The sequence below is a fragment of the Blennius ocellaris genome (assembly GCF_963422515.1).
Source record: "Blennius ocellaris genome assembly, chromosome: 10".
Lineage (NCBI taxonomy): Eukaryota > Metazoa > Chordata > Actinopteri > Blenniiformes > Blenniidae > Blennius > Blennius ocellaris.
Window position 1 is genome coordinate 21,686,824 of NC_137659.1, and position 17,395 is coordinate 21,704,218.

At 45.0% G+C, this 17,395-nt stretch overlaps 1 protein-coding gene across 1 annotated transcript in view; it reads left to right on the plus strand.

The window, feature by feature from the left end:
• The window catches only part of LOC308135554 (neurocan core protein-like), a gene marked incomplete at its 5' end in the record, with an annotated part of 65,507 nt that overhangs the window by 25,688 nt on the left and 22,424 nt on the right, over positions 1-17,395 (plus strand). Inside the window, 11 exons of the mRNA XM_080503606.1 lie at positions 1,322-1,522; positions 3,897-4,079; positions 4,619-4,793; positions 6,048-6,175; positions 6,668-6,949; positions 7,900-8,043; positions 8,169-8,243; positions 8,339-8,496; positions 8,579-8,741; positions 13,257-13,969; positions 14,102-14,351. Of these exons, the coding sequence (XP_080359732.1) occupies positions 1,322-1,522; positions 3,897-4,079; positions 4,619-4,793; positions 6,048-6,175; positions 6,668-6,949; positions 7,900-8,043; positions 8,169-8,243; positions 8,339-8,496; positions 8,579-8,741; positions 13,257-13,969; positions 14,102-14,351 (2,472 nt within the window). The remainder of the gene's footprint in view (positions 1-1,321; positions 1,523-3,896; positions 4,080-4,618; positions 4,794-6,047; positions 6,176-6,667; positions 6,950-7,899; positions 8,044-8,168; positions 8,244-8,338; positions 8,497-8,578; positions 8,742-13,256; positions 13,970-14,101; positions 14,352-17,395) is intronic.

The window sequence follows — 17,395 nt, forward strand, 5'->3', positions numbered from 1 at the left end:
GCATCATGTCTGTACAGGTGATGGTGTTGTCATGGTTACATTGAACCTTTACGCCATGGCAACCAGGCTGAGTGAATCGCTGATATCAATCTGCAGAGCGGACCACTTTAATGGCTGCACCATCGACTCCTCCGTCGCAGGAAATTCCTTGAAATTAATTAGCTGGCATGAGTGACGGAGGCTTGCTGTGTGAAGAGTGTAAAATAAAAGGGGAAAAATGGGAATTTAAATAATTGAGTGGGAGCCCGTAGTGTCTTTGTGTGTGTGTGTGTGTGTGGGTTGTTTTTGTGTATCAGTGTGTACGCGTGTGACTGCTGGACTCCTATAATGGGCTGGCACTGTCTCCCTTTTCTGGAATGACAACACAAGCTCCTGGCTCCTGTGTGGAAATATGAGTGTGAAATTGTTAATGAATCCCAAAGGTCTTGTTAGCAGACACCTTGGTGGGAAGCAACAGCACAGCCTACACCTTCTATACACCCTCTATACACCCTCTATACACCCTCTATACACCCTCTATACGCCCTCTATACACCCTCTATACACCCTCTATACACCCTCTATACGCCCTCTATACGCCCTCTATACACCCTCTATACACCCTCTATACACCCTCTATACGCCCTCTATACACCCTCTATACACCCTCTATACACCCTCTATACACCCTCTATACACCCTCTATACACCCTCTATACAACCTCCACACTGCACTGTTGGGGCACGTTCAACCAGAACACTGTTGTTTCTTTGGGCTCAAAGTAAACTTGTGCTTGCTGAATAATCTCTGCCAGTAAATTAGACCTACATTTGTGCTCCCATTGTTTTTGTCACTTTAGTTATATCCTGACACTATTTGACATTTCCTGCAACCCCACATCTCCTGGATCAGTGGTGTCAAGCATGAGGCCCCGGGGCTGAAACCCGCCTGTCAAATGTTCCATCTTTCTACACTTTGCAAAAGAAACATATTAAAAGTTAGGATACAGTGATGGGAATTTTTTGGGGGAGAACATAAAAACTGCACTTATTTGTCATGAAAATAAGGGCGGGAGTTGTAAATTGTGCCGTGTTTACTGATCTGGGCCGCTCAGGGTCAGACTGGCTCGTCCTGGACTCTTCAAAAAGTAGATTAATGGAGTTTTCCTCTCATATATGAGACATTACAGGAGCCCACGGGACTTCTGAAGTACAACCATCCACTTACAGATAAGATATTGGTAACATGGATTTTTCAAAATGTGTGACTTTAGGTGCCGTCTTTAGAAAATGTTTATATCTAATTGATTGCATTATAAAATGTGTTGTTTGTGGTGTGCAGCTGCAGCCTCCTCCATTGTGAACATGCGTAGGATCACTCATCCGACGGTACAGCAGATGCTTGCAGGCAGAGCCGTCCTTCCCTGTGTCTTCACCCTGCAGACCGGCTCCTCCGACCAGCCCCCCCACCTCCTGTGGACCCGCACCGGCCCACCAGCAGGACCACGTGCTCACCAGGAGCAGGTTGTGCTCTCTGCGAAAGGTAAAACACAAACACTAAAACTTTTGGGGTAATCGGCCTTCACTGATACGGCAGGTTTCATTCCGCAGGTTTCGCTCCATTACTCCCCCCCAATCATTTTTCCATGAGGTTTCCACGGGATAGAGCTTTTCCTCACTTTTAAAATGAGGCTTTTTTTTTTTTTTGTATTGCTACGTGGACTAGCAAGCGAGCTACGAATGTTTTTGTGGATTTTCTAGCCTGGAATCTATATGTTCAGCACGAGGGGGTGACCTTCCCAAGATGGCGGCGCTGTAGGCACGTCACAGGAGGCGCCGTGAGGCATTTAGTGTTTTATATCTATTTTGAAGTAGTAATGAGTCAGGTTAGAAGTTTTGTTAGTTGTCAATGAGTAGCTGTGAAAAAGGCTCGTCCATTGTGTGTATTTACTGTTAGAACCATTGTCGCCTGCTTCTTCCTTCCACTTTTTGTTTTTTGCTGTTTCTGAATGCTCTCTACATCACTTGGTGGTCGTCTGTGGTATTACAACGCAGGATGAGCTGAGGATAATTAGCTGCTTCATCTTTAAATCCATTAGAGGATAATAAACAGACATCTCTGAGTGTATATTGGTCACATTTTGGGTCATTTTTTCACGATTCAGTGTGAAAATTCTCAAAAGAAAAACATCTGCAGCATTTTCCAGGAGTCAAGCCCCTGAAAGTGAGAAGCACCTTCACAGTAAAGTTTCTACACTCTAAATGTTTACTACTACTCTGCCTCAGTGCTAACGATTTTAGCAAAGTCATAGAGTAGATTAAATGATTAAATGCATCGGGCTCTTAAAATTATAATTTTTTTTTTTTATCATATTTCAGTTGGGTTTACAGCGTGCAGTTTTACAGTGTTTTGGTTCTGGCAGTCCTCCAGACTACCATTATTGGACACAGTTAGCAGAACGCTCTGAAGCACCGCTGTCACAAGTGATGAACCCAGGGTTAATGAGTAGTTGGAGAATATTGAGTACTGAGCTACTGGAAACCCATATTTCCTTTGGAAATGAGCAGAAAGACCCAATATAAAGAATACCTGTCAAATAAATGTTTTTTGCAATAATATTGAAACATCACACTTGTAAATGAAGGCCGGTTGAGGCCAGCGTGGACGATTTATGAGGACATCTCGTGGCCAAAGTTGTTAGCGGTTACCGTGGCTACGAAACCTAAATCAACATTTACAAGAAATTTTTTTATTTTCTTTATATAAACAGATAGATATTAGTTGAGGGAATTTAATTTAAAAAAACAAAAGTAAATTATTTTAATTCAAATAGGTTTTGGTGTCTGAATTAAGAAATAAACATACACATCATCAAGCAACAAAATCATATTAATTAGTTATTTGAATTTCTTTATGAGACATAAATGCTGTACTGTTTAGACGCCCCAGCACTGACAGTGGCTTCAGGCGACATGTTAACTATTCAAAGAGACTGGAATTGCATTAGAAGTATTCCCTTTCTTTCTTGCATATTTTTGCATACAACCATTCATACTTCCATCCAGGAGTTTTACAAACAGATACCTTCCATTTTCCAATTTTTTTAACGAGGAAATCATTTTCTGTTCTCAATGAAAAGAAAGTAAGACATTAAAGTCTCAGCCCAAGTTGGGATTTAGATTTAAGAAATGTTTCGTGTTGTATATAATAGTTGTTTAAGTGTTGATCTTTATTGCAGAATTAGCTTCTTCATCAGTAAACTTTACCGTCTCTATTAACAATAGTCACTTTCATTAATATTTCATGGCTGAAGGCCCACACATCCAGGCTTTTAAAGTTTTCATCCTTGAGCCATCAGAGCTTTAAATAATGTTTCTAATCTTACTGCAATCCTGCTAATGAGGCTTTTTTTTTTTAAGTGTCTTCATGTTTAATCACTACCCTTTTAACATTTTTAAACTTCTATTTTTTTAATGATATTATGACTGATGTTATACTGCAACATATATATCGATTGTAAAATGTATTTTGCACACTGTATGTATTTGATGCCAAAGGGAGGAGCGCCTGCTATGTCATTATATCACTCATATAATGGCAAATAAGCATTCTATTGTATTCTATTCTATTCTATTCATTATTATCAGTGATTAGGTTGATTCTGGTCAGTAGTACCTCCACCATCAGCAGTGGTGATGTTAGAGCAGCAGGAGTACCGCTGTCATCAACTGTGGTTATATTCATCTGCCAAATATGGAAAGTTGAATTTCAACTCCACAGCTATAAAGTCTAAATAAATGCAGACGCTCTTTGCCAAAGGAGGGTCAAAGTTAGTTTAGTTTTTTTTTTTGCTTCTTAAAGTCTGCTGGATGCCGTTTTGGCGATTGTAACGAAGGAACCTCTTTCTGTGCCAAAGGTGACGTAATCAAGGTGAATAAGGCTTTCAGCGGCCGCGTCACGCTGCCAGGATACGCTGCCAATCCTCTGAACGCTACCATGGAGATCTCCAGTCTCCGCACCAACGACTCGGGCACTTACCACTGTCAGGTTGTCATGGGAAACGACTACGAGAGAGACACCATCCCCCTGGTGGTCTCGGGTAAGTGCCGCCGCAGCGGACCGGGGATTTTGGTGGCGCAGCACCAAAACGGGGAGATTCTGGCGGGAGACCAATTTGCATTAACAGAAAATACTTTGGTTGTTTCCACTCCATTGGATCGCGTGTTTCATTGCGGTCCACACTTGTCGTGCTAATGTATCCCAGATAATGTCAGCTTTTAAAACAGGAGCACGGCCCACTCCCTCTTCAACTTCTTGATTTAATTAAGCATTAAAACCATTGATTCTCCCTATCAAATTGATAATGACAGAATTCATTATTGACGCTCTATGCTTCCTGTGCTTGTGTTGTTTGCGTTGTCTAGTTTTCCACTTGACTAATTGTGTCTAATTCCTTTAATTAAAGTGTTCGGACTGAATACCAATGACGGCTCCTTCACCCGTGAAATTTTACTTTAAACTCACATTCGATCGATCTGTTCTCTGTCGTTTGGTTGGAATCTGTTTATTTTTGCTGTAGCTGTCAGAGGCTTGGAGAGGGTTTACCACCTGTCTCGGTGTCTGTTCCTGTCCGTGTAGGTGTGGTGTTTCATTACCGGGCTCCCAGCGCCCGTTATGCCCTCTCATTTAGCGACGCTCAGACAGCCTGCCAGGAGAACTCGGCTCAGATCGCCACCGCGGCCCAGCTGTGGGCAGCGTACCATGACGGCTTCACCAGCTGTGCAGCCGGCTGGCTGGAGGATCAGACCGTGCGGTGAGGAGACGACCGATAACTTTCTCTGCCTCCTTCGTCCTGTCATGGACAGTTAGCTCTCTCTCTCTCTCTCTCTCTCTCTCTCTCTCTCTCTCTCTCTCTCTCTCTCTCTCTGGCTTGTTGAAGTCCAGCTGCCCGAGGAAGAAGCTGTGTAACTCAGACTGAATACTTCACAAATGTTTCTCTGCCACTTGATAAAACTTTTTTTTTGTTGGGGGTGGGTGGGGGGGGGCATTTAGACTGTAAAGATTTATTTAGAATCACGGATGAAAACTATTCGTTCACTGATACAGATCAAACTTAACTAAAGTAAGCCCAGCTCATCTTAACTTAGCTGTGTTTTTCACAGATTAAACCCATTTAACTTCATTCAATTTTTTTAAAACTCAAAACGCAGAATATCCCATATTAAAAACACTGCTCCCAATTTTCCTAATAATAGTGTTAGAGTTTAAAAAAAAAAAAAAAAGATTTAAAAGTTCTGTAAATAATGATAAAAGGACACAGAGAAAACCCCAGGGTCAGATACGCAGATTGATTTCTCAGCTACGGGTTTATGCTGAATTGCAGAGTTTATTCCAGCAGATGGTGAAATGAGTGAAGACACCGGAGCATCCAGCCAACCGGAGCTGTTGCACTGGACTCTGGCCAGAAATACACACATAACGGAGCTTATTAGTGAACTTCACATGTAGTTTGACACACTAATTGGCCGCCCTCGAGCCAGACAAGTTGTTTGGATTCACTTCTTCTCTCTATGTGGAACCAGATCTTCCTTGTTGCTGTTTTTGTTTTATTCAAAGTGAGAAATCTGAACATACCATCTTTAGATGGTCATCTAATTATTATTCTAACAAACTTCCTTCCAATTTAATGGTCTAAAATGAAAGCATGTTCTATGTTGTATTGCTTGTCCTCTTATAGATCATCTGATGCATCAACTTGATATTATTGAGATTTTTCCATTTTCTGTGCTTCAGAATTTGAAGTCATTTTTCTCCTGGTTTTTTTTTCTGTACTCTTAATTGGATTTGAATTAAGCCTGATCCCACGCCGTTTAAAAGATCATGCAAATACAAATTTATTCTTGAATGACATTTAAAGGCTTAAAAGACAAAAAAAAAAAAACGTTGATATGTGAGCCACAATAATCTGCACACACAACAAAATACCACACTACTAATATGCTGCTTTCCTTCCATTCTTTGTTAACACACAGCATGAATTTCCTTTTTTTTTTCTTCCCCCCCACAGTTATTCTGTCCAGTCACCAGAGCTCGGTTGCTATGGACACAAGGAGTACTCGTCTGGAGTGAGGAATTATGGGAAAAGGGACCCAAAAGAGCTTTTCGATGTCTACTGTTTAGCAGACGAACTGGATGGTATGATACACACACACACACACACACACACACACACACACACACACACACACACACACACACACACACACACACACACACACACACACACACACACACACACACACACACACACACACACACACACACACACACACACACACATGCCTGACATATAACACTTTATATAGCGATGATCTCATGTTTCTAATTTAAATAATCTAACCAGACTGAGAACACTTAAGATCTTTTTTTTTTTTTTTACTGTCCTGAGATCCCACAAGTCGTTTTGTGGTCCATTCATCCTCACTTCCTATTATATCTGTGCTTTAATAATAATGAATGAGTTCTGGACTGGCGCCACATGCTGGAGAGGGAAGAAGGTAAAGTCAGCAGTTTAAGCCTCGGTACTATAACGTACGCAGGATTTTAGAGTCAGCATGTGTTTTATCTAACCCGGGGGTCGCGCTACCAGCCATCAGACTGATACGGTGTGCGTTCTCCATCCTCCAGGGGAAGTCTTCCACTCCTCCGTCCCGGGCCGACTGTCGCTGTCCTCGGCCTCCGACCGCTGCGTGTCCCTGGGGGGCCAGCTGGCCACCGTGGGGCAGCTGCACCTGGCCTGGAGGGCCGGTCTGCACAGCTGCGCCCCAGGCTGGGTGTCTGACGGCAGCGTGCGCTTCCCCGTGACCTGGCCCTGCCCCGACTGTGGCTGCCAGCCGGGGGTCCGCACCGTCACGCCCAACAACACCGCTGACAACAGCACGGCGCTTTACGACGCCTACTGCTACAGAGGTACTGCGGAGAAGCTCTGGATTCACGTGCGTGTGATTGTGGAGGAAATTATTATTGACGATTCAAGAGCAGCAGCTGGTGATGTGGGACCGCCTTGGCTCTGAGGTTTTCAAGATGGGATTTCCATGCGTCAAAGAAAACCAGGAAATTACATTCTTTGTAGTATTCAGACGAACTTGAGAAACAGTCCAATGAGTTTGGCTGCACTGTCATGGCTTGGTTTATCAGAGAGAAATCTGAGGATGCGCCTGGTAAAAGGCTGGGAACCACTGATGAGGATGCATATAGTCAATTTAGATGGTAGAATTCTTCATTATACAGCAGGTTAGTTCTTGTAGATTCTAACAGGAGGAACATTTACTCATGAGGGCTGATAATCATACTGCAAATTACATTTAACTAAAAATAAATAAATACCAGCCATACAGTCTCAGAGCTCTCTGTCTGAAAGTGGGCAAAATACACAACGTCCCCCTGATGTAGTGGAAAAGAAGAGCAGAGAGTGGCGAGGACATCACGTGTTATAAGGCCGTCCCTCCCACCCCACGACGACCAGGAGCCAAGTTGTGCTCATTGTTAATATTAAACATCCAAATCAAAATGCCATCTCACTCCCAACTGCAACTGTGAGTGAGATTCACGCAGTGGCAATGACAATAAATGTCATTGCCACTGCTGTAACTATGGCAACACTGACTTCTGATCCACAATACATGTCCCACCATCAGGGATCCGAGGAGCTGCTGGATTGACAGAAGCTGTGGGGGGGAACGAGTCGGGAGAGCAGAGAGAGACGGCAGGACGTGTTGAAGTTTAATATCTTGACTCTCAGCCGTCAGTTCTCGGCTTTTGTTGTTGACTAATATTGGATCATTTGCAGCGAGATTAAACTTTAAGCTTTAAGACACAGAACCCCTCTGTGATTTGTCAATCTTCAATTTGTGTCCCAGGCAAAGTGAAGAACACAGACTCCATCTCTCAGATCTACTCGTCCCTGTGGAAGCCCTGGAGCTATCTCACGGGCTCCGGCGATGCCGCCGCCGCAGAGACACGCAGCGCCGAACCCACGACGCAACAAACCGCTGCAGCCAAGGGTTCGACATTTATCTGTGATTACACGCACTCTGTGGGCGCGTGAACCACGGGATCAGTCAATACAGGCGCGACGAGACGACGTGCGATGTTTTACAAGCGGGATTGTATTAATTCGTCCATGCAGGGTCCCCGGGTGGCGATGACCTCTCACCTTCTAACTGGACGGGACTGGTCGACATCGAGGAGGAGGAAAGTGCCTGTAAGTCGGGGAAGTGACACGACAACGACCAGAGATTTCTTCCAAGCGCGTTAAAAGGGATAATGTGAATAATTATTGTCTCTTATCATTTGAAGCCCCAGACCCCTGGTCTTCAGAGTCCTCTGGGACATTCATGACCCTCCAGTTGATCCCAGGACAGAGCTCCTTCGACTGGGGGGACCTGCTGGGGCCCGGCCCCGACTCTGAGGAGTTTCTCCGCCCACCGGTCCAACCCACTCCTGCTGAGAAGAAGGTTCCTCTTCTGCTGGCTTTTCTGCAGTTTAGATACCGAAGCAGTGTCGCTAAGTTTCTGTTTGGTCTGCTCGTCGATTCAGGTGATCTCTAAGATCGTCAAGTCCATTTGGAAACCTTGGAACTACCTGGTGGGAAGTGAGGGTCAGCAGCAAACCCAAACCCCAGGTGGAGAGGCAGGCGAAGGCGAGACGGCCACGGGAAAGACGGACGGCGAGTCGGATGCCTCCAGCGCAACGTCTCCCGGTGAGTGACTCAGAATAGTGCCTGTGGGGAAAATAAACCCCTGTCGTTCAGGTGGTGGTGGAACCGTTAGATCTTCAACACCTGAACCCAGCCCGGCTCCCCTATAAGACACAAAACACAACGCACTGAAGAAAAGAACTGAAAATGATAAATGGCTTTAAAAAGAACATGCTACCTTTGTCCTTCCTAAAGGAGAATGTTTTGCCGTTATTGTTTAATTTCCTCTATTGTTCAAGACATAAAGGCCTTCAATCAGCTAATATTGTAATAATGAACACTTCATCTGCTCAACAGAGAACGAAGAGTGTGTGTGTGTGTGTGTGTGTGTGTGTGTGGGGGGGGGGGGGGGGGGGGCGCAGAGTGTTTTGTATTTCCTAAATGAAGCACTGCACTGCCACCAGGATGTCCTTTCTATGTGGGGTTTGCATGTTCACCTTCTGCTTGGTCAGGCTGTTGTGTTGGCACTGCAGACCCCAACCACCCCCCCCCCCCTACAAGCCATCACCGGGTCCATCACAGACTTTATTGTGCAATGCTTTGTGGGTAAATGGTCTATTGCCCGCCTCTCTCTGGGTTGGCCCAGTGATTGACTGGCGACCTGTCCCTTTGCCCACCTGGGATAGGCTCCAACTTTGGCACTTTAATAGGCTTTACCATCTGATACCCTTGGTTTTACAACATGTACTGCACAACAGTACTCATCCACTAACATAGCCAGTGTTTACAATGCCGCAATTAATATATTGTAGAAAAGGGACTATTGAGACATGACGGCGGTTTATGATTATGAGTGTGCGCTTTAAGCATCTCGCTGGCGCTTCAGTAATTTGCACAGTGTGTGATGTTAGGAATAGGCGACTTAACACAATGGTACATTAATTATACTACAAACAGGCCTCTGGAACTAAATTTATTTCAAAAACAGGCACATTAAGGGAGGGACGTGACGGAGCAGAGAAGATGTGTGCAGCATAAACCTTTCGCTGCTCTGCAAGAGGAGCAGAGTAGTTTGAAGTCTAAAGACTTCCCACGCCGGGTCACTCTGACCTTTCTTCTTCCGTTGGGATGCAAACAAGCTGTGGTCGGAACCAAGTGTGACGTCTGCAACAAGCAGCCTCTTGAGTCACTCTGAGATTCAATCTAAGTGGTTAAAAAGGTTTTTTTTGCCCTCAAAGGGAACGCTCCACTGGCCACATTAGAACTGTTGTTCTCCTGATGCCATATTAGTGTGGATGCAGCCGCTTTATCATTAGAAATGACGTCGTATCGTCATTTTGAGCAAGAAACTGAATCATCTACAATTTAACAACAACATGCGGATCGCATTTGACATGAAACATGATGAATTCCTTCATGCAATGTGCGTGCGTGTGCATTTTCAACAATACCCTCCAAGCGGATTAAACAAAAGTGAGCTTTAATTCAGAAAGTATTTATTCATGATCGGAGAAGAAAGAAAGGGATTGAAGGCTCTTCCTAAAAGGTGGGTACTTCCTGGGTGAATTTCACTCATTTGAGGATCTTATCTTTATTTATTTATTTATATTTATATATAATGGATTTTACGCCTCCAGATCTTCACGTAAGCTTTCACTAAAGAGCAGATGAAAGCATTTTGTGTAAAGGACACCCACTGGGGAGAACATGTTGGTATATATGTGTTATGAGGGAGAGGATGTTTGTCCCTCGTCGACACCCGTGTGTGTTCCTCTGGGCAGATTCCCATTTTTGACTGAGTTTTCTTAATACGTCAGTGTTCGAGCTGGATAGAAAAACCACAAAATCAAAGTCATTGGCCTTGTTTTGTGACGAGCTGGGGTCAGATGAGTTCACTGGGGGTTGAAGGGCTGGAAGTTGACGCGGATCTTCAGCAGACGATATCTGTTTCTACTGTTTGTTGAAACTGTGTTATAAAGTTGTTGATTCAGTTTGGCTGCAGCTTTTTGAGCCTGTGGTTTTATTCTGTTTGGTCAGACTCAGTGTCCAGAGAGGTTTTATGTGTTGTTGGTTTTTTTTTTTTTTAATGCCTCTATTTATTTATCTTCTCTGTAGTGGCGGTTTATGCATCAGTGCTGCAGGGCTGAGCCATTAAGTCTGTCCATCTGTCCGTCTGTCTGTCCATTCGCCCACGCCATATTCATTAAGATCATGTCATAGAGGGGAGGTCTGCACTCTTGTCTCACATCAGGAATACTCTTCTATAGGCTTTTCTATTGAATTTGCATGATCTCCCAGTGTTTGGGGGTTTTCTTCAATCAGGCTTCCTCCCACAATTCAGAGATGTTGGATGGGTTAGTGGGTGATTCTTCATTCATGTGTGCAGGTTTGTAGTCCAGGTTTCTACAGGTCGTCAGCTGGAATTGATGCCAGGCTGCAGGAGCCTCACTTGAACATACAACACCATTGTTTGTGCTTCATGTGTTATTTACAGTCATCACACTGATCCAAATGGTTTACAGTTTGTTTGTGAGAACCTCTGATTGGTCTCCAACATGATGTCTTCTGGGAAGTTCTCTTACAAAACGTGTAGTAATATATATTCACACAGCTAATTCCCAGAAAGAACAAGTGAACGCGCTTGTTTCAGACCAAAATCATCTGCATATTGCCTTAAATTCTCATAATTTGTTTTGATTTATTTCCAAACAAATGAAACATTAAAAAAAGAAACAAGAGAAACAAACAGAATAAAAAAAAAAAAATAGAAGATGATCATGCAAATAAGTAATCCATCATGTGCATGTTGCATTCTTAAATATCTTGAAAGTTCTTCAGTACTTTAACATACACAAGTGTGTGCACATGGGCTTCTTAAATATTTTAAACATTGATTAGTAGCTTTCTTCAGAAAGCTGAAGATAGTTGTCAACATGGACGTCGACATGCACAAGGTGCAGAACCTAAACAAACACCTCAAACACGGCGTTTGAGTTCAGCAGACTGAGGGAGCTTCAGGATGCCGGTGCTGCCAAGACGTCCGGTGAATTCCAAACGCGGAATAAACACGAAGGCTTTGGCTAATTTATTCACTGGGGTCACACTGTTTTAATAAGAGGAACAGAGATAACACACTGATACCTGTGGCTGAACATCAGCAGCAGTAAAAGTTATGCAAAGGTTAATATGCTACAATTTTAATTGTTCAGCCCAATCAAGATCAAATTATACTGTATGTCGCCCCTGTGCTGATATAAGTCACCTCTGATTCAAAGTTTCATTAATATGTATCATGAAACTGTCACGGACTGAAATCATGATTTTCGGAAGATAAGAGAATTATTAAGCTTCGCTTATTATTCCTCTGTCGCTTATACCTGTGACTTGTGTATTTCTTTGTTCAGGCTTCATCAAATGGAATCTGTCTACAAATTACAAGCACTTAGATTACTGAAGAGGACTGTGCGACTGCAGAGGAGGAGCTGTTAGGAATTAAAGAATAGTTTTGACTTTATAATACAATATGAATCTTCCTACTATGGCTTTTAATTCAATTAATATTACGTTTGATGTGGGGCCGACACATTCATTTGTTTTATAATCAAGCCTCTTGTAGGAAACGATCATGTAGAATAAACCTCGTGTTGCCATGGAGACGTCTGGTCAATCTGTTCACTCTGTTATGACACATGGTAAATGTGGTGAGAATATTTTTTTATGTAGTTTATTTGTCAAAACTTCCAACTGTAATGGACCTTTACAGGTCAGTAGGCCGACGCAGGTTCAACCCAAACAGGCTGTGGGAGGAAATGACAGCACATGGAGAAAACACAGGGAGCGTGAAAACAGAAGAGAAGAGAGATATTCTGGCTGTGAAGCAAGTTTGTTCCTGTTACTTTGAAACACTGCAGGTTTTTAAGCTTCCACTTGATCCACACTGGACAGGATTGGTTTGTAGTCCCTTCTAACTTTTCCAGCGCGTTCCTATTAATTCTCTCCCGTCTGCAGGGAAACTGCAGCCTCCTGCTTTGAACTTGACACGTATTTCTTTCTGAACAACGAAGCTCAGACATTTGATGTGGAGCCAAGGAGAAAAAACACGTTGGGCTTTTTTTGGGGGCTTGATTGGAATTGTGGCTTCACAATATTAAGACAAACATGCAATGACACAGTCAAGCGTTGAGGTGAAGATATGCCCGGCAATAAATAAGCAAGTATTGAATTTTATGGATACGTCTACCATTACAGCAAGAACCGAAAATAAACTGTGAGGACAATGTAAATGCTAAGAAGCCCAGGTTTGTAGATACACAAACAAGAACTTAATTTTTTTTTAAATGACACGAAATAATCAAAATGAGCAGTGTTTAGTTTGCACCCACTCGCTTCCACAAACAGAGTGGAGCCCAGAGCGGCAGGGCTTGCTCTGATTGGCCTGCAGAGCAGGAAGGTAGAGTGCATGTGCAGATTTCTCACTCTGTCACTTGCAGGATCGTCTTTTAAACTCTGGCGACGAGAAATGACACTCCTGACTTTCCCTCCTCTCCTCTTTTTTTTGTTTCTTGGTGCCCTGCGCAGGTTTGCTTTCATGGGGAGGTTCGTGGTTCACTGGTCCCTCGACGAAAATCACCACCACAGCCGGCGAAGCCTCACCCGCCCTAATGGAATCCACTCCGGCAGCCTCCGTCACGACGGAGAGCAGGAAGACTCCGGAGAGCTCAGAGGCGCAGACGTCCGCCACCGTCAGCAGTCCCGCACCGGAGGTTTCCTCTTCAGGGGGGGGTCCCTGGATCCGCATCGACCCGGAGACCACAACCCGGCCGGGCGACAGGAGGGAGGAGACGGCGACCTCCAGGGCCAGTGGCAGAGGACGAGGAAGGGGGAAGAAGAACCGAGGGGAGGACAGGGGGCGAGGTGAAGACAAGGGAAAAGAGGAGAAGGGTAAACCGGAGGAGGAGGGCAGTGGGGAGATCGCCGGTGCGGAAGCAAAAGGGGAGATACAAGTCTCACGTCGGCCGGCTGGAACAAGTAAACCGAGAGAAAGATCCAGGGAACGGTCCAGAGAGAGGGGTCACAGGAGAGGACAGTCCACCACCACCACCACCACCACCGCCACAACCACTGCAAGTCCCCCGGAGCCCACAGGGTCCTCCGCCGGGACGGACAACGACTTTTCCACATCCGCAGCTCAGTCCACTGTCCCTCCTGCAGAGGGCTCGTCTGTGTTGACCTCACAAGACCAAACTACACCCTCATCTTCATCCCCGGCGCCATCGCCCTCAACATCCCTGGTGGTTTCTCAATCTGGATATGAGTCAGAGTCTCCGCCCCCTTCCTCCTCCTCCTCCTCCTCCACCTCCTCACCTCCAGCCTCCACCCAGACGTCCTCTTCGCCCACTTCTGACCCTCCGTCACTCACTCAGACTGAGGGATTGGGAGAGTCGACGCCACCAGACCACAAGGACAGCTCCACCGACCCTTCAACCACACTTCTCCCAGTGGAGAAGGTCAGCGCCAGAGGCTCTCTGAATTCTCCCCCGGCCCTGTTGCCGTTCGAGGAGGAGCCCGCCTGGTCCCACGCCGTGGGCTCCGGAGCCCTCCTGCCCGCCAGCACGGAGGAGTACGGCAGCAGAGGAGGCGCTAATGTCAGTACGACAACCGTCAGCCTTTCAGGTGAGCAGTTCTCATTTCTAGTTTCCTTGTCTGCAGTGGTGTATCTCTGCCAACACGTCGATTCCAATCATTCCAGTGTCATAGTAATTAGTCTAAAACAGTGGCCGAGAGATTAGAGGAGTGGATTTGGGATAGGAAGTTTGCAGGTTTGAATCCCGCAGTGTCCACTGTCCTTGAGCATGACCCTTGACCCCCATCAGTCCTGGAATGTGACAGAGAGGAAATGTGGAAAATGTCATTATTTTACCCAAGAGAATTGGTAAAGTAAGCTTTAAAATGAGTCGATAAAATGACCTTTGGTATTTCGTTAGGTTAGAGGTGTGTTTGGAGCTTCTTTATATCGTCTTGTGTTTTTAATTTGATGCGATTATATTGGGTTTTTTTCTATGATTACTAAATTGTTTGCTGCCGTTTGTGGCAGAGGTTTCTATCTGACACCAAAAATAGTCCGAATTTTTGATTATTTTCTTTGCCTTCTTTTCTCTGTCGACAAATTCTCAGGCTTCATTTTTATTTTTTTCTCAAAATCACAATGAGAAAAACAAGCAGCAACGACACCACTGACACTGGAAAAGCAATTATCGTTCACATTTGCAGTTTTAGTTTGGAATTTCACACCACCTGGAGAAGCCGAGATCTGCCAGCTTCATATTATATTTTGTTCAAAATTGAGCCAATAAAGTTTATTTGTGTGCTGAAGAAATCCTGTGCAAATGTTGGGAATGGAGATTTTCAAAAAAATCTAAACAAAAAGACCAATGAACTTAATTCATTGTAGGTTCTTTTCACTCATTTTTTTTTTTTAACCCCAGCGGAGCTAAAAAGTTCATTTACACCTCAAAATTAAATGTTCAAAGAAGGTTTCTGTCATTTTAATACACTTTCATCGTGGTGACCTTTGCTGGAAGGGCGGCTTGCTGGATCCCAACTGGCTTTCCAGTTAACTGAATCCTAAATGCTACAGACCACAAGGGGCTGACCTCTGGCGTCGTGGTTACGGCCGCTCCTCCGTCATCTGGAGGGATTGTATAGAGCCACAGTCGTCCCAAACAGTCTACAAAGTTAGAATGGAAAAGTCCTCGGGGACTTTTTTGCTACGATCTGACTCTACTCAAAGAATTATTTCCTTTATGTGAGTGTTAACAGTCTATTTAATGTGAAAACGTGTTGTCTGGATGAACTGAGGGTGAAGGATTCATTCCTGGGCAACAATTAAAATGGCTAAAATAGCCAGTAGAAAAGGTAATAAGGGGATTCAAAACAAACAAAAAAATTACTAACTCAAATCACTTAATCAAATTGATGAAAAAATAAACAAAAACTGAAAAAAACAAAAGTGCTGCTTCCACTAAATTTGGTTAAAAGAATCTAAAATGACTAAAAATCACTACGAGGGACAAAAACAGCTCCACCAAACCCTCCTCCCTCCATCACTGTCGACAGAACATCACATTGTTTTCTTGTCCTTCAACTTTATCAAACTCAACAGTGATAAAACTGTGGTTCCTCCCATCAGCTCCAAATCCAGCTTCCATCACTATCAACTAACAACGTATTTGTACTGTACAGGCAGATTAGGCTCTGTTTACATGGAATTTTGAAAGACTTTGGTGACGTTTCTGTCACAGTTATATATTGACAGTTATATATTGTTCCACTTTAAAATATTTGACCCATCAAATATACGTTGACCAGAATATGTTGACCCCTGCAATCATAAATCCCTTCCTGGATACCACCACGTGTGACAACAGGGTAACTGGATATTTCAGTCAATTACCCGATCATCTGTGTGTTTGTTGTCAAGCCCCAAGAATGAAGTTGCACATTGTCATTGCAGCTAAACGGATTGTTGTGGAAAGTGTGGAAAAAATAAGGCTCTGGGTGGTTTAAAAAAAAAAAAAAAATAGAATTATACTCCAAGACTGCCTTTTCATTTTCTTCCCTGTGACCTTGCCTAGGGCTTATTTATTCAAAAGAGTCAGTGAGTTTTCCCCAGCTACATAGCTTTTTATTTCCAGCGGCAGCAGCAGCAGAGACGCCGCCACCGCCGCCGCCACCGCCACCGCCACCGCCACCTAGCACAATCTGATGATTAAGTCTGCAGCACAGTGCATCTCGGAGCAGCTCCTCGCCGGCCACCTGGTTTACTATGACTTCTTTTGCTTGATAATGAGAGCACATCCAGAAAACATCCCAGCGCTGAGTGTCTCAGAACCCCATGGGCTTCATGCTATCACACATTTCTATGGTGATTTATTTCCGCTCCCCGTGAGAGCTGCTCACGTCTGCGGCGGGCGCGGCGAGCGCCGGCAGTCCTCCGATGGAGAACAGCTGTAGACTGTATCGACGAGAAGCCGAGGGCAAACCATCTGGGCTGCTGGTGCACAGTAGGAGGCTTGATTGATTGACGGAGGAGCCCCGGAGTCATGCGGGCAGAAGGCCATAAACACACAGTGATATCTTTGCTACACAAACACAGGAGGTGGACGGGTGGAGGGCGTAGCATGAATGATGGATTCTCAGCTGACACTGCTCTGCCCCGTACACACTCCTGGTCCAGGTCCTGTCCCCTGTAGTGGTGGAGGTGGTGGAGGTGGTGGTGTGGTGGTGTGGTGGTGGTGGTGGTGTGGTGGTGGTGATGTGGTGGTGTGGAGGTGGTGGTGTGGTGGTGTGGAGGTGGTGGTGTGGTGGTGTGGAGGTGGTGGTGTGGTGGTGTGGTGGTGGTGGTGGTCGTGATGTGGTGGTGTGGAGGTGGTGATGTGGTGGTGTGGAGGTGGTGGTGTGGTGGTGGTGATGTGGTGGTGTGGAGGTGGTGGTGTGGTGGTGGTGATGTGGTGGTGTGGAGGTGGTGGTGTGGTGGTGGTGGTGGTGTGGTGGTGGTGATGTGGTGGTGTGGAGGTGGTGGTGTGGTGGTGGTGATGTGGTGGTGTGGAGGTGGTGGTGTGGTGGTGGTGATGTGGTGGTGTGGTGGTGGTGATGTGGTGGTGTGGAGGTGGTGGTGTGGTGGTGGTGGTGTGGTGGTGGTGATGTGGTGGTGTGGT